This window comes from Tinamus guttatus, unplaced genomic scaffold, assembly GCF_059628265.1.
Source record: "Tinamus guttatus ecotype Peru unplaced genomic scaffold, ASM5962826v1 Tinamus_guttatus_pri_ptg000180l, whole genome shotgun sequence".
NCBI lineage: Eukaryota > Metazoa > Chordata > Aves > Tinamiformes > Tinamidae > Tinamus > Tinamus guttatus.
The window spans coordinates 3,612,984-3,635,934 of record NW_028288714.1 but is presented as its reverse complement, the minus strand read 5'-3'; the positions used below and the strand labels follow the sequence as shown (position 1 = coordinate 3,635,934).

At 42.5% G+C, this 22,951-nt stretch overlaps 1 protein-coding gene across 1 annotated transcript in view; it reads right to left on the bottom strand.

The window, feature by feature from the left end:
- Positions 1–22,951, bottom strand: part of CLYBL (citramalyl-CoA lyase) — a 157,916-nt gene that overhangs the window by 14,257 nt on the left and 120,708 nt on the right. The window contains exons 3-6 of the mRNA XM_088523341.1: positions 11,078–11,266; positions 7,575–7,676; positions 5,633–5,726; positions 4,173–4,340 (exon numbers count right to left, since the gene is read on the bottom strand). Coding sequence (XP_088379467.1) covers positions 4,173–4,340; positions 5,633–5,726; positions 7,575–7,676; positions 11,078–11,266 — 553 coding nt within the window. The remainder of the gene's footprint in view (positions 1–4,172; positions 4,341–5,632; positions 5,727–7,574; positions 7,677–11,077; positions 11,267–22,951) is intronic.

Here is a 22,951-nt window from a genome sequence, read left to right as displayed (position 1 = left end):
TGAAAAGAACACCTATCATCTCATTTGTTGGAGAGGGCAGCATTTGCCATCATCAGTTCGTTTTTAAAGGAGTTCAGCAGCCCCGTGTGATTTCTGCACAATTATCTGCGCGTTGCTTTGGAAGCGCTTCAAGGCCGAGCGCGGCTACCCTAATTCCCGCTTTTCCGGACGCGCAATCCGTGCGTTTTCGTGGCAGCCCGCAGCAAAGCGAGTCACCGCGAGCCCCGTCCCGCAGCCCCGTGCGCCGGGGTCCCCGCCGCGCTCGCTCGCGTGCTCCTGGCGCGCGTGGCCACGGAGAGGCACCGGTGGGAAACCACGCGGGCTCTGCAGAGCGCCGTGCCAGTGGCCAAAGGGGCAGCTCTCACCCAGCTGAACCGGGGGCCGGCGACAGCGCGGGGGGCAAACACGAGTCCTGCCTGCACCGGCACAGGCCGCTCACTCTGAGCGCTCAAGGAAATAGTTACTGCTAAGAGTTACTACCTTTCTGCAGTAAAAAGGCATAAATTGGTCGGTTTTATTTTATTCCCCGTTCAACAATCTTTTGTTTATGATCTTTAGGCCATCCAAATTTTCAGTTTCACATTTCATTAAATATTAAATATTAAAAAAAGGCTAAAATACAGTTAGAAGTTTAAAATTCATTAAGAACTGCATCATTAGAAAGAAATTGTATTGGCACAAATTTCTTAAGCTAGTAGCGTTTGCATTAGTTCCAGTTAAAAGTGTTTTAGACAATTTAATCAAATGCTACTATTAACAAGACTCTGACATTCCTTATTTTTCTTATTTTTAATATGACATGCTCCCCCCAGTTACACTAGTAACTCTAAAATTAAAGAGTGGAGAACTAACTCCCGCAAAATCCTACAAAGTTTAATTTTCTGGGAAAAATGTAGAGTATATTTGAAATTATCCTGAAAATCTCTCTGTAACAAAAATGAAAATAATTATTTTACTATATTTTGATTTTTAATAATGTGTATTTTGCTATGATTTTCTTAGGTGTAAAACATTTCTATAATAATGTTTTATTTTCACAAAGATATTTGTAGTCATAAACGACACTTTGTATCGTTAAAACATTTGTGAGCAGCTTGCAGAAAGCAATCTAACATTTGATTTATAGCACTCAGTTGATTTTTGTCACAGATTATGTATCCAAATAAGTGTATAATAGACGTAATGCCATGCAGGAATGAAGCAAATATTTTAAACGGAATTGTTGTTATTGACAAGTTACTGAGAGAGTGCAAAATTGGAAGACATTAAAATTTATGACCATGAAATCCTTTTTACAGTACCACTTGATATATTGTGCTTTAAATCAATACCTGTCAAGTCTTTTAGGTGTATGATGGTGTCATTTTAGTCTTCTACAAAAGACTGCAAAAAGAGGAAACCTATAGCGTTTCATATTTATATCTGGCTTCTCAGCATGTAGCTCGGGACTTTCTCTAATGACTAAGTCAGCTGTTAAAGCTTATTCCGAGGTTTACTTAATTTTTATACAAACATCCCCAAAACCGATGAGCATTTATACAGACTTGAACTCCGCAGGCTATGGCATTGTTAAGCATTTTGCTCTGCGTGTATGTGTGTATATATGCCCATATGCATACATATATTTTATTAAATTTATACATCAAAAAAAAAAAGGTATATTGCCTTGGCTAAATTACATTTGAAAACATTCTGATATATGGAAACACCCTTACTGAAGAAACAGTTGGCTATTTATAAGATACCTGGAAGGAAAGAAATGCTACAATAAGCAGTGAGGGGTATAATAGTAACTAAATAAATGGTAAACTCTTCGTTACATTATTTAACTTTTCTAACAGGAAGCATATTTGATTACATTAAGTCCAGCTCCAGTGGTCTAAATCTAAATACAGGAGAGTTCTAAGGCCATACAACTTTGCTGAGTATTATGAATTTGCATGTGTTTTCAGGGTGCTAAATCTGGCCTCTTTGCAGGCAAATAAGTGTGCGGTTTGCCAGTTAACAGATCAATTTGAAAGCCTTAACTCATTTTTGTCCTGTTGATTTCAATGATTCTAATGATATGTGAAAAAATAGCAGGATGTGCTCTTCAATATTTAAAAATAAGAAGAATCATATGTTTGGAACTTCTTGTTAAGGCAACATTTCAGTATTTTATTATCACATTATCAGGCAGTTGTCACTGGCAAATATGATCTGCAGACTTCTGCTTTGTAGGTCACAGATTAAGCTAAAACCCATTTGTAATTTTCTGTGATGAATATTAAATGGGAAATGCTGAAATGTTTGGAACAAAATTTTAGTTTTGAAATATTTTCTTTTAAACAAAACAAGCAAAGATTATAAAAATATTTTTTAAAATGAAAGCAAAAGAAACAAACGAAATATTTTGGATCGACCTCAAATATATGTTTTTCTTTTTACCAAAAGTATGAAAAAATCTGTTTTGTTTTGACAAGAGCAGACTTTTTAACGACTTTTTTTTTCTCTCTCTCCCTTCTGGCCACCGAATCAGTATTAACCCATGTCTAATTGCGACTGGACTGGTCGGGCTGTTCGCTGCGTTTCTGAGCTGTGTGGTTGGTGGTTGTGGGGAGGCAGGAGGCAGAGGGCAGAGGCTGTGAGTTCGGGCCGGCGCAGGCTGCACCTTCTCCTGCCCTCGCTCCCGCTGCGGAAACGCCGGCCGCCCCGCGCCTGCCTGAGGAATTAACTTTGTGCCCTAAGCTGCCGGACGGGACCATTTTCTTTGTCACCTCTCTGGGTGCTATCCTGGGGTCAGATAGCGTCCTATGCATAGTCTGTGGAGTCTGAAACACTATCAGTGTTGCTTATGCTTAGTATTTTCTAGATTTTCTGAATTGGCAGCCTGGATCCAGTATTTAAATACACATTAACCATTCGAGAAGAGTGCTCTCAAAGGTGCTTAGCATCTGCAACTCCATCTTCTGTCAACAGGAGGTTCAGATGCTTAAGTTTTCCAAAAATCAAGCCTCCCTTAAATTAGAAAATATTGCTCTAGATTATGTAGCCATCAGCAGGTTTTACCATTCAGGAGCTCTATTATTTTCCTGGCTTCAATAGCAGGAGAACCAAGAGTGGGAGTCAATGTGGGCATAGATAACGTTCAGTAGCTGTGAGGAGCTAACATTTTTACCTCTGAAACGAGGGTTGGTTTTGTAGATGCTGAAGTTCAGCAGACAACAAGTCAGAGCTTGAGCTGGTGAAAATGTGCTGCTCATCTTTTGCTGCAGTGCCCAGAACACTTACAAGAACACCTGGGTTTTTTGGATTACTGTGCTTACTGCTTCCAGATACTACATGCTCTTAACTGTAAAAATACATTTCGTTTGCTCACGTCATCGGGACATACTCCTTGGATAATAAAATCCCAGGAAATATCCTATTGGCCTTAAATATGCCTTGAACGGTGGTCAGAGACCAAATAATCTAAAATGTTAGTGCTATATCCTCGCATTCTATAATGCATGTGTCAAATGGCTGATTTCTATTGCAAAAACACAATCTTTGGTGGCTGCACGGTCTCATCAGGGTGTCTGAGTGATCTGGTACACCAATCACAGGGTAACAGTCTGCATTACAGGACTCTGTCGCAAGGAGCCTGCTGGTCTTGCTGTCTGCCAACACCCGTAGGTGTCACCAGCACTTACTGGGAGGGGAGCCAGGAGATGAAAAACAAATCAAAGAAAATAATAAGAAAATAACTTTCCCGTAGCAATTAGCAGGCAACATTTGCTTATCAGCTTCTTCACCTAAAAAGTATTTTTTTTAACAGCTGCCATTTAAAAATATGAAACGGGGATCAAAATATCTTAAAAAGCAATTGTGGGCTGATGGGATTGCGTTTCCCATGCTCCGTGATGGGAGGAAGCATGTAGTGCCTATCCTCTACTCAAACTTCTCCTTGAAAAACGCCCGGGCGCTTGATGGGGTGTGATTTTAAAAAGCAGCCTGTGATTCTGCAGGTAAAAATTTCCAGGCTCAGTTTTAAAGGCGCTAATAAATGTAAACGCATTTGGCACTACTTAGCTTTTCAATAAATTAGCTGAAATAAAACAGCCAAGCTGTTTGCCTAAGTAACAGTAAATGCAGCGACACATTTAAACATGAGAAGATGTGCAGTGTTTTGAGATGTTGGCAGAAACTCATACCCGTGAATCCCATGGAGGCTCCTTCTCTTGACTGCTTGCGGAGCCCCTCTTCGTCCCGGAAATCGATGTAAACAAGGTCTATAGCTTGTAGGCCAAAAGCCTTGGCGGTTACTACGATTTTTTGCCTGGCATATAGAATATCATGAGTTTCCTTACTGCTTGTTGCACCTGTGAAAACAATGAAAACGAGGAAAAGATGGTAACATTGTTTTAAATCTTTTTATTCTAAACATTTCTTATTAAAAAAGATATTTTAGATTTCACTTAACCATTTCAGGAAGCAAAAGAGGGATGCAAGGCTGTGTTGCCAAAATAATGGTCTTCTGAGCCAAGAATAAGCCTCTTTAGCAAAAAAACTCTCTCTTTACACAAAATTGAGGTTTTGATTCGGTTCAGGTCAGAATCAAGTCAGTAGAAGTTTTGCCTGGCAAGGAGGATCGAGGTGGGACTCATCTGAAGTAATTATTCAGTTGTATTATTTACTGTATGTGCACTGTAAAGCATTACAGCACGAGAGGCTTCATACAAATTGGTATATTGGGTACAAATAAATGGTTAAAAATTCACACTGAGAACAGAATTGCACTTTCCTTGGTTGTGATTCTTGTCACAACTGATGTCCTAAGCTGAATATTTAAGCTTCAGCATTTGGATGAAAAATGATGGTAGATGCCTTCCAAGAGGAACCCAAAGTATTCACGAGACTTCATGTGCTTGCACTTCACCAGCTAAGCAACATTCGCACATGAAGGCTGGTGTGAAAAAATAACTGTGTGCTACTTAGACCGAGATTTCCAATTTGTAAGGAATAATTTAGTCAAGCGATGTTAATTTTTACATTAACATCTTTATATTTAATTTATACACTTACAGGTTTGAGCTATGGTCTTTAACTGAATCAGATTAAAAAGATAATGGCCTTCTATGAAGCATATTTTGAAATGCTTTTCATTTCTGAGGAAGAGTAATAGTGCTTTAACATAAATCCATGGCAGAGATGACTGTATTGACAGTATTGTTTAGAGTAAATTTATAAAAGCAAAACATAACAGGAGATTTGTTATGTATGACATCAAAATCCTATATTATAATTGATTGTAGAGCAGTGATAAAAGAAAAAGCGGGATTTTAGTACTTTAAATGCAGTTCTTAAAAGTATGTGCATGTTTCTTATAGATATTATATTTTTAAACAATGTCAGTGACTCAACAGGTTTTGCTTTGTTTTCTTTAATCTTCCACGGAACAAAAATTTCAAGGAAGTGTCCTGTAACATACAGGGACCATGATTTCATATCACCACAATTCATTCTGCATTGGAAAAAAATATGAAGGAAATATAGAATGCTGCATCTAATGTTTGCCTTTCTTTAATTACTGCTGTCAGAAAAGGTGGATAAATCACATGAGGTTTTTCCAGTGTCATCCTGGAGCATTTACAATAAACAGGAAGGCAACTACCTATGCTGGCACGGAAATCCTCTCCTCCAAAGACGACTGCATCCAAATGAAAGCCAAGTTGGGAGCCTGCTCGCAGTGCTTCTTCGCAGACAGCCTTCAAATGAGAACAAAACATTAATTTCTGCAGAAATGCAGGAAGCACGGGGGCTAAGAGCTATTACCTCAGCTCAACATTATGAAAATTCACAAATCCTTCAGTTACAATTGCTTCTACTAAGCAAGGCCATTGCAGGTGTTTGACAGTGTACAGTGCTTTAAAATGACTCAGCAAATAGAAATTATGTTTGACTAAGTATGTGTACCTACCTACACTGCATAGCTACAGGACACCATACTCAATTCCCTACCTTATTGCAGCAGCTTACTATAATGCCTTAGGTATTATGTTGTTTATGGTACTTTGACTATTTATGTAGCAATACCGAACTAAACGCTTGACAAGTATTGCCTAAAAGCAAACAAAAAATATTAAATTTGATTAGTTGAGCATTTAGTGGTATTGCACAAAAAAAATCTTTTGGTAAATAAATAAAATCTTTTATTAAATGGTTGAGGATTCCTTATTGGATAGACTGCCAGTTTAAAGCCTTTTGTCACACATAACTAAAAAACAGCTAAGAAAGTTAAAAGTGCAACAAGTGCTGCAGCAAAGTATTAAAGTGAAAGTGAAGAAAATTTTGCTACTGCAGTTCTTTGGAAGTGCTTTTCCAAATTACTACTATTTTATATCAATATTTAAATAATATTATTATTTTAAGGATGTTCCAGGATAGCGTATGTAGGGAGCATCAGATGTAATCCCAAACGCTACTAGTGGGTGTTCTTCTACGTCAGCCGTCGGGATAAGAAGTTATTATAAAACAGATTGCTTTAAAAGGCAACTCTCCTGCCAGCATCAAGGGCTACAAAATATTAAAACTTCCACCCCCCCAAAAAAAAAAAAAAAAAAGCCTTGGACAGACAGCTTAAAACAGAATGTAATTAATTCCATGAATGCAGCCCAAGCAGGAGCAGGTTTACGTGGCAATGCTCTGTTGTGAGGCGAGTTGCAGCACAGGGTGTTGTGGGGTAAGTGGCTGCCTCGGAGCCTGCGGGTCGCCCTGGTGGCTCCTCTTGCACGGGCGTCCCCAGCTGCTCCGCAGCGTTTCCCGGGGAGTGGAGGGGAGGGAGGCTGCGTTGCTGGGGAATGTGTCCAGGTTTCCCATTTAACCCATTTAGCTAGGTTATCAGCCTAGCTCGCTTTTGTAAAAAAAAAAAAAAAAATAATGGGGGGGAGGTTGATACTAAAGACCAAGAGGCATTTATATATGTAAAAAAATATTTTAAAAAAAACAGTATAAAATATGATCTGAACTAAAATTGCCTTAAAAAGAAACACGTTCTTCAGACAGGTGATATTTTCAAGGTTCAGTTATGCACTGAGTCTTAGTATTAACTTTCATCATATGTTCTTGTGAAAGGCTGTAACATGAAATTTGATCAAAATGTTATCAGTAGAAATCATCATAAAAACACCAGTTTAGGAATAGTGAAATGGTATTTTTTTTTTCGAATGACAGGGTGATACAAAATCAAGTTTGATAGCTGCTAAATAGTCCAGTCTACTGCAGCAATGTGAGTTTCCCAAATCATTTTGTAAGCATGTTTGTACTAGAAGGATATTAAAAATCATAATAATAATGATGTGGAGAGGTCTTGTTATTTGGCATGGACTATCTTGAACTGTTCTTTCACTGAAATATTCAGGATTTATGAAGGTCTTTACAATACAAACATGAGCATTGACCACCCAAATGTTTTAGGGGATTGAAATCAAAATGCTTGTTATTTTTCCACCTCTCTTCTTTAAAGTAGTTGCTGAGAGACTATGGACTATTTCACTTATCTTAGATTGCTGCAATGATAAAACATGAACACTTCAGCCCCATTAAGAGCTGCTTACCTTAAAATTGAGCAAGCCCAGTGCAGTTTCCACAAAAGGGATAAAATTCATTGGTTCTACAAGTGTTCGGCCCTTTAAGTGATGGGAGAACTTGTCTGAAAACTAAAACTAGACAGCGTGAGCAATTGGAGAAAAAAAAAAGGAAAAAAAAAAAAAACATTCACATGAGTCCACGTGTCCCGACAACACTCTGCATCTTTCACCTGCTCGCAACCCCCCCGCCCCAGGTTATCGTTCAGGAAAGCTTTGAGGCAGGGCTGTTGGGAGGCCTGTGCTGCAGCACCGCGGAAAGATTTGGGAGTTTCAAGGCTCGGTTAGAAAAACGAAAACAAAAACAAAACAAAAAAAAGACATGAAAAGGAGAGAAGAAGGGACCCGCGCCGGGCGCGCGGCACCCTGGCGCGCTCGGTGCGGAGCGGCGGCGCGGTACCTGGCGTCCTGTTTTGTTTCGGGGCCAGCACTGACATCGGCGCCCGTGCGCCGCGGCCTTCTAAGTGGCATCCGTATTATTCATTACGGCACCGTTGCCCTTTGTTCGGGAGGCTTTTCTTCATAATTTTTAGCTTACCTAGGAAGGCCTTAAAAAGGAAGTTTAATTCTTTGAAGACCAAAGCTCTCCAATTTTTTCCATGAGACCAGTTCACAGCTAGCTCTGAGCTGCCAGTGGGGTAGCCCAAATTCCAAAATCTATCATCTGGAAACATACAAAAGCTCTCGCACTGATTTTTTTTTCCCCTTTCAAAAGGGGGTTAAAAAAAAAAGGAAGAAAAAAAAAACCCTCAGCCCTATATTGTAAATCTATTATGTCTGCCCAGATCTAGGAATTTGTGAGGAGATAAACACATCACAGGTATGGCAAAGATATTGTCGTAAATAAAGACAAAAATAACATATGCATATATTTTAAATTTAAGGAATATTCGACTATTAATGGATCTCAAAGGAAGGGGAATTTTAATCATCTCTCCATTCAGTCTCAGTTGGGTAAATCATATCTAAGAGATTTGCATAAATATAAACCATCAAAGACTTTTCATCTTCAAAGGGGGTTTCAAGACCCTATAAGCTTTGTACTGTAATCATCGCAGGTCACAACCCTGCAGGAATAAGGCTGCTATGGCAACATAAAAAACTAATGCTTAAGGCTTAGCATAATATTCTGACTAATAGAAAGGAAACTCATTTTAAAAGCTGGCAGCCTATTTACCAGAAGCTGGATTAGAGGTGTTATTTCCCCTTTTAGCTTCCCCCACTGCCCCTCCCCGAAAGAAAGAAAATCTAATCACTGCGATCTTTAAAAAGCTTTCGAGCAATTTGCAGTAACTTTACAATTAGGCCAAAATAAATCACAGCTTTCCGCGACCAAGAATTGCGCCCTTCCCATCGTGGCTTTGCAGCGGCGCTGCGCTCCTCTCCGCAACTTTTCCTTGGGGAAAGAGAATCGCACCCAAAAGGGCAGGGAAAATCACTGCATTTCACGCGTGCAGCTGCACCGGGTGACAGGTACCGCCAAACTTTGGATGGGCAAATACAGGATGTGAGGCAGTCACATCGCATCAGCTCTTGTGTTTAGGCTGATTTTTATTTCTTAGCTGACAAAAAAAAAAAAAAAAAAAAAAAAGGAAAATGCTACCCGGTTTATACATGGGGCGCCAGGTGAAGCAGCCCGCCTCTTCACGTATTTTAAACTGTTTAAAAAGTCACACTCCTGCGATTTTTAGCATCTTTTGTCTCAAAGGTAAACACCAAAAAAGAAAAGAAGGTGTAATTAAATATCGTCGGCCTTCCTCTCCCTTTGAAAAAAATCAGCAGCAAGCGCCCATACAAAAGGTAGCGAGTGGAGAAGTTTCAATTAATTTTTTTTTTTTTTTCAAAAGGAGGAGATGATTAAATGTTTCCGGCCCGGTAAAGTGTTCATTTCAGGGAGAAGGGGGTGAAAGCAGAGAGAGAAAAAAAAAAAGGGGAAAGAAAAAAAAAAGAAGAAGGAGGAAGGAAGGCGGAGGGAGGCGAACAAAGCGCGGGGAGGGGACGGAGTAGCGGGGCACAGCGCTCCTTTCAATTCCCGTGCACACCCAATAGTGTGTGGGGAAGAATGGCCACTGGTCGGGATTTGTGGGAGAATTGTCCCGCCACAAAGGCGCGCGGGTCACGCTTGTTACAGCCCAATAAGCCATGCCAGTCAAACAAGTCCCCGCGCCGGGCACAAAAGGCGAGCAAGAGATTCGCGCACAAAAGCGAACAAGTAAGCCCATCTTTTTTGCGGTGCATCAGCCGCTCGCTCCGTGGCCGCGCGCCCCGGCCGAAGGCGGGCCGAGGAGCGGAGCGGCGCGCGCGGGGCCGCCAACGCGGCAGGAAGACGACGCCGGGAAAAAGAAGAAGCCGGCGAGCTCACGGGTGCCCTTTTTGAGTAAAATCACCCCGTGCCACGCAAGGAGAGGGCGCTTCGTGTCTGAGGCTTTCACCAAGAGGGCCGAAACGCGGCCCATGGGACCGCACTCTGGCTGGGAAGGCAGCGCCTGTGGCGCGAGCGAGGGCCCTGCCATTTTGGGAGCTCCCATACCCACTCGTGCCAAGTGGCGTCTTGCTCTTTCGTGGCCACAAACCCCGAGTAGGATGCGACTTTTAATTTAATTAGGTACCAGCACGAGGGGACGCGTCGCCCACCGCGAGCTCACCCACCTCGGGGTGGCTACGCTAGTGGATTTATCCAAGAACATCGGGCCGAACAACTCAGTGTTAATGCGTTACTGGCGGTTTTGCCGAAATAACGGCATTTCTAGGCAAACCCTCCTCGCTTCTTGACAATTAAAACAATTACGGCATAATCAGGGCGATTTCAAAGTTTTCTTAAGTAATTTGACATGCCAACCATTTACATTTCAGGGTTTTATTGGCTGAAAAGTCACTCATGAAACACAAACACACCTGTCAGCAATTAAAAAGGAAGAAATAGAGAACAGTTCAGGAAATAATATCTGTGCTAATTAAAACCACTAGTTAAAAGCTTCCTGTTTGTTCCTCCAGTTGCCCCAAGGAGTGACCTTCCCCCCAACCCATTTTTTTTCATATGTTGCTACCATGTTTTCCCTATTTCCCAGCATGTAACTAAAATACACCCTTTTACATGTCAGAATATTTGGAAAACAGTCAGATACTGAGATTTTGCTCCTATTTTCAACCTTAACAATTCTATTATTCCATGATTCTATGATTTTTCATAATATACTGGGCCATCAATATTGCTGCTTTATTGATTGTGGAAGAAATAAAGCTAATTTTCTTCATAAATGCCAGGTATTCCATGTATGTTTTTCATACAGCACATCTCAGGCACATTTAAATGGATGCATTTCCCAATTACCTTCGCCAAGCAACAACATCATATGCTATTTGCAACCTTCTTCAATATACCCTTCTCTTAGCTCATCCGCCTCTACGCCTGCCCTCTTGGCTCAACCACTTCAGCCAGAAGATACTATGTTGGAAAGCAGGTAACTACTCACCCATCTTATTTCTTCAACATTTTCAACTTTTGGCAGCATCATGCTTGAAGGAAGGGCCCTGGACTGCAAAAGCACCTCCAGATCTTGTTCTGCCAAACCACTGGACACAGAATTTATCCGAACGCATTTTTCAGTGTGGCCAAAGTCAAACTCTTCAAGTGTTTTCACCACTGCCAATCTTGCTTCTCTCTGCAATATATATATGTAAAGGCACAGGAAGAAAGAAGGAAAGAAGGAAAGAAAGAAGGAAAGAAAACATTTATTTTTTTATTGATGAACAAGCCCACTGAGCAGAAAACTTGCTAAAATGGCGGAGGGGAAAGCTAGACAGCCATTATATATTTTGTCCCCCAAATGTCTGTCACTCTTGGTCTTTTTCTACACCGCTCATCACCACAACGTGACCTTTCTAATTTCTTTATAGCTAATAGATAAATGCTCACGCTTCAGGCCTAAGTATTTCTACAGTGCCACTTGTAGAAAGCAAGCAGTGTGTCCAGTGTTACTGAAGATGTCCAGCAAACGCCAATCTTTATAGGATGTACTATCATACATTTATATAAAACAATTGTTGTAATCCATTGCTCTCTGGCATGTGCTGAAATAGCACAGACGCTATTTTAGCGAGCACGGATACATGTACATTTCCTTGGTTTTGCTACAAACATATTTTTCTCCCTAAGTGTGAAGCGCATGAAAGCCCATAGCAGCGTGCGCGACTCAGGTGTTGTAAGAACAACACCAAGGGACCCTGTGGTTTTCCTTGAACCCTGTGAAAAGATTCTCTCCTAGCGGCACAGAGCACAACCTCCAAAGCCACTTGCTCCTCATTGCCAATCGATCACTGCCATTCTCAGACTGTAAATGTACAGATCTGCTTAATATTTTTGATCAACATGAAGAATACTTGAATGCTTTACGGCCATGAAACACTTTTATTGGCCTCCAGAAGAAGAGGGCAGGGGGAAGGAAAGCACTTGGGCTCCCGACTTCCTGCCAATTTCAGTTTCAAAACCAAATTCCTCGCGCTCGCCAACAGCCCCTAACAAATTCCCATTGTCGGAGCAAACACTTATCAAAAGTCATTTCATTTGTGAAGAGTTTTTACGGCACTAATAAAACTTTAAAGCTCCTGGCTCACGCGCGCGAGCTCAGGAGAGGCTTTAACCATAAGCAGCCGCTGACCGGTGATGCCTGTCGAGAAAGCACACGAAGCCGAAGAAAAGAAGGAAAAAAGAGGTCCTCAGAGTTAATACCCAGGCTAATAGCAATCAGCGAGACAGCACACGGCGGTCAATTTAAACCAGGCGGCCGCGGGGCAGAGGGACAGACGCGGCCCCTGACGCGGTGCGGGGACAGCAGCGCCTCGCGGCCGGCTCGCACGAGGAGCGGGTGGCCGGGACGCGCGCCAGACACCTCCGCGCACGCGGATTGACAGTGTCCAGAGTTACGGCAAAATAGGGAGCAGTGGCTCTCAGCGGGCACTGGGAACGGATACTGGAGCGGAGAGCTGACGAACCTTCGGCATGGTGCTGCCAGCCAGGCTCCTTTGCAGACCTTAAAAACATGCCCCATAATTGCAGAGAGGAGAATAAGGTCCCTGCAGTCCTGTGTCCCCAGCGTAGCCTTTTTCAGAAATATCCAAGCCCTGTGATGCCACTCGCGGCCAACACAAGCGCCCTGCCCTGCCCTTCTCAGAGCAGGAGCAACCGGCTCTCCGGGCTAGCCGCAAAGTTTCCGGGGCTGATGCAGCACAGCAGTCTAAAAACTCCTCTCCAAACCAGTCTACGCTCTTAATTAAAGTCAGATTATCGCAGTTTCAGCACACACTGATCCAATTTGCAAAATGAAGATCTCCCCAAATCACCCACTAAGGCGGCGTCCAAATCCAACGGAAGACACATCACTGGGAAACTCCTCACAACATAATTCATTATGTTTTTTTTTTTTTTTTTTCCCTCCAGATTATAATAATGAGCACTAGACCGTCTCAGTAGCTATTTTCCTCCCCAGGCTGCAAACTCCCTTCCCAAAAAAGACAGATCGTGTCTTTCTAGGTATATTTCCATACAAAACACTTATTAACAGGCTGTTGCTGTTATCAATTTACATAAACTAAATGTGCAGCCCTCTGGTACGTATCCCAAAAATAACCAACAACTTCACTGAATTTATACCAACCAACAAGCACAGGGAGGGGGGTTGTTGTTTTTTCCCATATTTTAATAGAAAATATGTTGCTATGTTAGTTAACACACCCATACCATCTGTTGGGTTGAGAATTGATGCATTTTCTTAGAACCACTACATTTTAGGTCTGTTTGCCTAGATCTGTCTGCTGACAGACCCCAGAATGGGAAAGACTCTCTCCCATGGTAAAATGCTTCGAATCATCAGGATTCTGGATCAGGAATTGATTCACATTTTTAATCATGGGTCAAACTGTCAGGACCTGGTTGCCCAAAGACAGATCTCCTGAGGGGTCTCACCTTGCATCTGTCTGAAAAAAGTGGGGAAAATCCCTGTGATGTTTGTGAAGCAGCATCAGGTCCCCACACAGGTTTCCAAGAAAGCATTTTATGGGTAAATAGGAAAATGTAAAAATGGAAAGACATTTCTGCCTCATTATGCAATGGATCACAGATAGTACTCTTTTTGCATGATGCATGCAAAAGCTACCTACACTACTTTAAATAGTAGTAGATAAAATACATGGTGCTTGATACAGTAATGCTTTTATAGCAATAGAGGTAAGGATGAACATGCTTTCCAAACTGTATATAAACTCCCTGCCAAGAATGGTCAAGCTGGAAATTTTAAAGAGCAGTGAGAGAAATGATTTATTGTGCTCTTCACATTAGAACTACAGCACCAGACAGGACTCTGCCACGAACAAATTGGTGATAGAGTAATAAACCTAATTGTTAAATATAAATACATTACTCCATCCCCAAGTAGCTTGGGATTACTGTATCCCAGGTAGTGCTCAGCTTCCATGGGAGTTGGGCACTTCATTAAATTGAGAAAGAAAAATGACAACAGACAACTTTCATGGTAAGCAGCGATACTATTAAAATTCGTCCAGCTGGCAGCTTTTACTGGAAAACCCATTCTGGGGCTGCTTAAACGTCACCACGCTGGTCAGCGTGGCTCTTTCTGCACCCGTTCTGCTTGATGGCGAAGAGGACACGGGCAGATTTTCATTGCCCTATTCAACGACAGCCATTGCAGGAGAGAAGGGCCACGGTGACGGAGCATCACGGATGAATCAGCCTCCACCAGGGCCTTGCACAGACCCCGAAATTAAAGACGGGGGCACACACGTAGCCGGCTCGATTGGCACCCGTTAAAGCTAATAACTAATCCTCACAAGTTCCTAGCGCTGCATTATCAAATCTGCAAAGAAAACAACATCCGTCCACTTTTACACTCCAGTGGAAGAGGTGGTCCCTCGCGGCGGGGCTGCACAGTCTCGCCATCTGGAGAATAAATCGAGTGTGAAGTACAGTATAGTTTGGGACCAAGCTCCGTGGCGGCAGCCCAGCAGTTAGTTCATTAGTTCCAAACTTCCAGGGATTAGTGCGGTATCAATTCTGCTGTCGGATGGGATAAGGCGGGCAGGAATACGAGATTCGAGGAAGAATGTGACAAGCCAGGAGGCCGTGGCTTAGGTCGAAAACGGCTGCATCCAGACACACCGAAAGAAACTCCCGAAGCAGCCGTGGGAGCAGAGCCTCTGAATGCCCGAATTGGACTCTGTACCTTTGCTCCTCTTCTGCTTGCTTTTTGTTCTGCTTTTCCTTTAAGCTCTAGGGCAGCACGCAGCCCCTTCGGCTTTGAAGCCGAAGGAATGGCAGGGCATGGGAAGCTCACCCACCCGCTCACCCTGCACACGGCGCTAATAAAGAAATAATGAAACCAAGATGTTCAGATGTGCAGAGCTTGGGCTTGGAACAGGAGACAGAACAACAACAACAATAAAACAACAAACATTTTCTACTTTCTCTGGAAATTGGTAATACACCTCACCAGTCCGTTTTCCAGCACCGTGGTTTCCAGAACTGCCTGATTAAGGGGAGGAAAGAGAAAGGCCTATGTCTGCATACATATGTGCATGCATAAGGTCCTGTTCCTTTCGAGCTGCAGCACTGTTGTACTTCCTTTTCCTTGCATATTCTTATACCTTCTTTGTTTTGGTTTGTTTTTTTGAGACCTTAGGGTGTTAAGTATATTTAAAGATATATTTTTATATAGATCATCCCAAAGACATCCATAGATCTCATCCCATTAACATCTTAAAAAAAAAAGAATTCATATAAAAATGTACATATATGATGCACTAAAATGGCTGGCCAGAATGTATCATCCTCATTGTGATAATAAGTTTGCATGTTTCAAATGGCAAATCGAAAAATTAATTACTGTAATCACAGCTCAAGTTATTTTTTGTGGCAGGTCTGACATGATAAAAACATACAATTATGTGTTAATGTTACTTCCCTGGAGTGGTTTGTTTGCAGAACTTGACAGTGCTGAATCTTTTGTCACTTACATTCGTTCATACCACGCAAATCTAGATGTTGTCTTTATCCTAGAAGACACTGCAGAAGCACACAAGTGTGCCCATAATATTATACTGGCAAAACTGAGTGTTTGCAGAGGGAAATCCTGACATTTTCTCCATATAGATTTACAAGATACAGAATATAGAATACATACAGAATAGCTTCAAATTCACAAATGGGATCAGCAGGGGAAAAGAAAAAATACATTTCTTTTCAAGGAAACAAAGAAAACCAGAAATGTGGAGCAGAATGTTTCTGAAACCAGGAAATACTTGTTCATGATACCTGTCTTCTCCTTGTGCCAGATACTTGTAAGGATAAATCTTTAGAATGGTAAATATTTATTTTCAGTTAGTCCAAAGAACTGTCATAAGAAAACACATATGTTGCAAAAGCTTCTAGAAGCAGTTATTAAATCATTTATTTTAGTTACTTTATAGGCCGATTAATCAATTCAGGGTTTTTTTTAAAGAGCTGTGCAGCTTTAAAACACATTTTCTTTCAGTCCAGCAGAGAACATGCTACACCCTACATGCAATCCTAAAAGCAAGAAGCGAAGAGGCTGGGGGAGAGGAAGGCCTCCAGGGCTTACGATGCTATTTCTCCTCTGCGATGTAGGTGTACACATGTTTTAGACCACTGCAAGATTCTGATTTTTCTGCTCCTCTTTGTTGAAATGTTCAAAAACATCTTTTCTCCTTAATAAAAATTTGGTCTATTCAAGCCTTCTCTTTTTTTTACACAATCCTTTCCACTTTTCTGAAAAAAGAGATACTTTATCACCTAATGATTCACCTGAGTGCATCGCTAGGATCTGCTGCTTCCTCTCTGCTCTGCGGACTGCCTTTAGGTGCTGTACGTGGTCTAGCAACACTCAAACTGAAGCAAACTCCCTCCATGCTGCGGATTAACCTGCCGCTTCGCTGTGCTCTGCTGGGGCATCGTAATGGCCTGACCCATTTTCCTGGAAGCTTCGTTCCAGATCTCGCCATGCCCTAACGCGCCTCGCCGTAATATTTCTCAGTGTTTCCGGAGGAGGAGGTCTCTCAGAGCTGTCGGTGGCTCCTCGGGAGCCGCCGCGGAGCCTTAGCCAGTGTCCCCCTCCTCCTGCCGCCGCCGTGGGGACCCCGGGGAGGGTCGGTGGAGATGATCCGATATCATCCGCGCTGGACACTTTCCAGCTAGGACCATCCAGCAGCATTTGGGCTCAAGCTACCAGAAAAGCAGGGAACCGAAGAGCCAGGCCACGGTGACAGGCGGGGACCCGGAGCGGGGAGCATCCCGCAGCACGGGGCTGCCGAGCACCAGGACGCTCCCCACGAGCAACACGAAATCACGTTTTAGATAATTCTCACACGTGCAGATCCCTTATAAAAAATGTACATAGAGGCCAGAGTACTGCTAATATGAATGGACGTACAGAAATGTTGATACAATATGAAGACTTAGCATAAATCCCTCTGCTTGTTCCAGGACCAATGCAGCATTTTATTTACGTGTGAGGATATGCATAAACACAGAGACAGGCTTCTACCTTAGGACAGCGTGTACAATACTATTTTAAACCTTTTACTTTTTTTTTTTTTTAAAATGATAGAATCATATGCAGTGGCTCCAGCAAAGGACAATTTTGTTCCCGTACGTAGGCAGCCATTCTCGGTCTGCCAACTTTTATAAACACTTATGAGAGAGATGTAAACAGCCTTTCAATTAAGACAAATCAAGCTAACACTAATTTAAGCTGGCTGCAAGATGTAGTCTCTTTACTTTTCGCCCAGCTTTCTGTGGATGCTTTTCCTTGTGTGACATATTAGCATCACAAATGAAAATGCTTTAGAAGCATTAGTGTTAATTGGTCTTCCTGGACAGTCTGAATGAGCTGTTGCATGATGAAATGAGACCACAAAATATTCAATTTGATATAATAAAAAAAAATAGCTTCACATTTCTTTCACAGGGCACAAGAACTTCTCCATATGTTATGGTTATTTTTATTTTAAAAATATTCTGGTTTAAGACATATTGTCTTGGCATAACATATAATAAATTATTATGGAAAATGTTCACATCTAGGCATCCATGTATCATTTTTGTAAATGTATCTTTTTGTTAATACTGGTAATGAAATATATGTTTGAACAAGGGGGTTGGACTAGATGATCTCTAGAGGTTCCTTCCAACCTCAACCCTTTTGTGATTCTGTGATACTGGTCTTCTACATTTTGTGAAAAGTACATGTAATTTAGCGAAGTGATAATTTTTATTCAGTAGCTAATTTCAGGTGTGACGACTCTAACTGAGCTATCGATCAAACATTTCAAAGCTAAGCAAATGTCTGCTATCAAAAACCATCTAATTACCACTTCAATTATTAATAGTTTGAGGGAAAAACAATTAAAACCAAATACGGCAAACATGAAACAGTGGGAAATGTTCAAGGCAAAATAGAGATAAAATAAAGGTAAAAAAGATAAGTTTATCAGTTCATTCAAAGGAAACCAACCACAAGACTGAATATACGGAAAAATCTCCTAAAATAAGGAAAGCACCTGCAGTATTCCTTGAACTGTAAGACAGACTCGTGAAAGTCACCTATGAATGAAATCGGGTATCCTGGGCCATGACTTTGTTCATCTGCCTTTTTTTGGGAGCACACTTCTTTTCCCAGTCTACCCACAATCTCAGTAAAACTAGGTGTGCTAAGCAGAAAACTTGGAACTACCCTTTTTTTTTTAAATAAATACTGCTCTATGATCACCTCTTACCTTGTTTTTCATATAGCAGCCTTATCTGCACTGGCAAACCAGCAAATGAATATTTTGTAAGGGAGCAAAATTTTGAAGAATTCCGTAAATCCAAGGGTTTACAGGTCATCACCACAGTATGTATGACCAAACACTTGTATAAAAAAGCTCTCCTCTCCTCATCTCCATGCCGTATTTTGAAGCTAAATGGTGTCGTTTTGTAGATGCATGTGTTTCCATGCAACAGATTCAACATGAGATTTATGATACCAACTGATCACTCGGATGTCATATGCTGAGCAAAGCACACCATGAAGTCCTCCCACTAGATCTGCACTGTCTAGAATAGGAGTTCTTAAACCTTCTTATTTCACGGGCACCTTTTCAAAGCAGTGATTAAATCATGCAGTCCTGTCCTCCTTTCAATTTCTATTTATGGTTCCTGTGAGGATATCCATACCGTCCTATAACTTAGCATCTCACTTCACTTGCAGATCTTGGGCCCGACTGCCCACAAGACATTAGCTGCCAGCTTATATCCCAACTCTCCTTTGAAGCGATTCAGCTTTTTCCTGAAAACCAAAATGGAAGTGTGGGTCTAGAGATGAGTGTCTCCAGAGATCACCTCCAAACAGCAGCAGGGACAAGATGGCACCACGTCATCCTGCTCAGCAAGGCCTTCAAACAGGCACACGCGTTGCCTTGGCATGCCCCAGGGCACGCAACGCGCAGCGTCAGCTGCATGTCAAAAACAGCCCCTGTTGCTCATTTTATCTCAGGTGTTCAAACAGAAGAAAAATGATACTGAAAAATAATTACATTCTTGGTCCACCTGAGCGCTGCCCTAAGTCACAGAGAGACCCAGAGCCTCTTGCTCTGTACCCATCCCTGCAGCCCGTCGGCTCCCGAGGGTCCCCACCACACAACGTGGACACGAGCCCCTCTGTCCCAGCAGGCCTGGGCAGCAGGCATCCCTCCCTGGAGCAGCAGCATTTAGTGTTGTGGACGTAGCCTAAAACTGCAGCAATTACTGCCACCGGAAAGTAATGTAAGGAGAGCATGAACATAATTTTAGATGCCTTCAAGTTCAGAAGCTTGTAAGAAGTAGAGGCCAAAAGCACTGAATAGATAGCTCTCCACAGGATTGTTCATGTTCTTCAATGTGGGGAACTTTGATCTAGTCAGCTTTACACTAAATTGACACAAGTCCTGCCTTCCTGCAAAGCAGACTTGCTTTGTACACGTATTTTCCAGCCAGTGCTTAGCTTAATGAGAACTAACCTCAGTACACCAGATTTGGCATGCCACAAGTCCTTCCTCCTCCACTACTGGAAGGGCTTCCTTCTGATAGAGATCCCTCTTGGATGGGTGGTTGTGACCAGTCAAGGAATCCCCAAACTCCATTCCCCACTAAATGCAGGTTTTAGCAACCCCTGTAGGCAGCATTTCTTCAGATGCTCCTGAAGACGTCACGAGGCCACTCACTCATCACTGTTCAATATGGGCAGAGCACAAAAATGGGCAAGAGCACAAAAATGACAGCGCGCTTCATCTCCCCCGAACAGGCAGAGAGGAAGCAGCACCAAAATGCCACATCCTGCATGTCCCTGCTAGCTGTGACTAGCTGATGCAGAGACGGAGCCCTCGTGTAAAATAAAATAAAATTAACTCTGTGACTCACGCGCTCACGGCAAGGAACAAGAACCTTTTACAAATGACTTCACTTGTTTTCTGGGGTCTAAACCAAATCTGACGATGTGAATTTGTGCCTGCCCAGACCTATGATCAGTGTTAAAGTGAAACAAGTTATTTTCTTCAGTGTGAAAGTGGTACTCAATGTGGTGGTTATTTTCTAGGTCAAATCTCCGCTGTGCCAATCTGGTGTTCACAGTATTTGTACTTCACTAATATAAGGGTATTGTACATTATCGGTACAATATAATACACATCTTTATAAGCATACAGAGAAGAAATCTTAATTGTTTATTGGTGTTCTTCAAAACCTTCTTAGGCTCCTCGTTCAGATATTCCTGGCTATCCTGGAACAAATTACTGGAGCTGGCCACATTTCTTTCTTTAACCTTTTCTTTCTCAATAAATCAATTGCTTTTAATAGGAGCCTGACTGAGGAGGTGCTCCTTAAAGGAGCTTTTAGAATCGCTGCAAGGTTTAAAGGTCGGTACATACTCCTTAAGAAAAGGATTAGATAAATGCTGCATATTGTTGATTTCCGCAAGTTCTAGCAGTTCCTGCCCCCTTCTGCATCTCCTTTTACTCCCACTTCATGTTCCCCACCCTAACGCTTCCGACACAACTGCTTCCTGAGCCAAGAGGCAAACTGGATCACTGAAGCAATCAGATTCGGAAACCCCAGGTTTATTTTATTTCTGGGTGGGTAGTGGGGATTTTTTAAACCCCATAGGTTCCGTGTTCCTTTTCCCAGTCTGGCCACACAAACACCTGTGTCACTGCAAGGGGCTTTCAAAGGACACGAGCAAGCAGCAAGTCTTTTTCTTCCACCAGCACCAATAATCTGGGCCACCCAGCAAACAGTCTGCATGCATCTTCAGCAAAGCAACCAGGTTTCAACCCAAAGGTGGATTTTCCTCTCTAGGTTACTCAGTCAGAGAAATCTGCCCTCCTTTTGGAGGGAGCCCGGCTTGTGGCTTTGTCAGACCGAATCCCTGGAGCTGTCCCAACATCTAGCCTTCCTACTTGTTTCCTGCTGGTTGAGAGAGGTAGGATTCAAGCAAGCTCCTGCAACCCACAGCAAGCACCACCAGCAGTTCCTCTACTTACCTACGTACCTGTTTGCCTGTAAGGCTACCTGGGGTCTCTGAAAGCAGCACACTTCATTAACAGTTGACAGTTAACTACTGCAGATCCTGCTTAAGTCTCTCCATACCATTTTTCCAGAATGTGAGGACTCTATCACCTATGTTTCCATCACCTACTGTTAGCTGCAGCCAAGTCCATGTTCAGCATGGATCTCATTCAACTCAAGCAGCCTGCGAGGCTTCCCATTCCTTAGACCTGCTTTATCAAGCATTTTCTCTCACTTTTGGGACAACAGCTCTGCCAAATGAAATGTCAATATAAGACTAATAAGATGGTTCAATTTTCAATCCTTTCTTATATGGCAAATGCTGTCTAATAAATGCTGGAGCTGGACTTGACTCTGCCTTTGTACTGATCTAACTGTTTTAAATTTAGCTAATATCAATAACATTAACTGGATGCAAAGCTTTGGCAGACATCTGCTTACCAAAATGCTGATAGTATATTTTATTTTCCTACGTGAATGAATTTTACGGACACTAAAGATCTCTTAGCAATATAATTGCACTCAGACAGTGGTGGTACTTCTTTTTTCTTTAAAATAATCCTAAGCCTACAGAGATAAAATGGAAGTGAGCGTTCACGAGTTTGACATCCGATAAATTATCATTTTTCTTCACAGTATCCAGACAGCTTCTTTTATTGTTGTGAAAACTGTCTGGATTAAACACATATTTTGGATATGTATAACAATTTTGTGTCCCTTTCACTTGAAATGAACCTCCTTCTTGATTTGAATACCGGACTGCCAAAAGACATTCACAAAAATATGCCCTACTAACCCAAAGAACACTTTTTAACAGACACAGTTTTGCTTTACCAGATAAACCTGCCTGTTTACCCCTTCCGACTACCCCTGTAATAACGTGTTTTGCATTAGGAACAGCGTGCAACTTCTTCTCCCCGGAGCTCTCGGCTACTCGGGCTCCAACAAGAATCCCCGCTCCTGTCATGTGCACCAGATGCAGATTAATCCTGATAGGATTCAGGTGATGCCTTGGCAGAGGCCGCTCCTTGGGCTGCCAGCCTGCCACGACGCATCACGTCAGCCTGGTGGCCGGGCCTACAGCCTCAGCACGTTCCTCTGCTCCAAGCGGCCATTCCAGGAGGGCAGTGAGACAGCAGCCCCTGCGAGCACAGGCCTGGCCCTTGCTCTGGTATGTGCTCAGGGATATGGCAGGCTGCTGGGGCCCTCTGCTAGCTTAAGCGTCTCTCCTGTGATGGTCACTTGTAGCTGGGCTATGAACAGGGTTACCCTCAAACAGCTTACCCACGGTTTGCTCTAGGGAACTTATTTTCTGTGAGGAAAACAGAGCTGCGCCACTTAATCGACGCGCTACTCCCTACCCTTCTGTCCCACCACTCTTCCCTTTGGCATGCAGTGGCCAAGTGAACTAGCTGGGAAGTCTTGTCTCAAGAGGCTGTAGGTTTCTGCAGCTCCACGTGGGTTGTTCCTCTTGGGTCAACTGGACTGCTCCAAAACCTGGCGGTGCTATAGCAGGCACAACAGTGCCAGAAAACTGTTTTTAAAATATGTCTCTTACCAAAGTCTCTTTCTCTTCTGGTTCCTCATTTGAGCAAACACTTTCCCAGGTGTTCCAACCTCTGGTGATCTCTTCCAAATGACTCCCAAGGGTTTTAACTCCTCTCTTTCAGGAGTCTTTGCCGAGTCTTTGAGGAGTCTTTCAGGAGTCTTTAAGACCTTCTATTTATTTTCTATATTATTG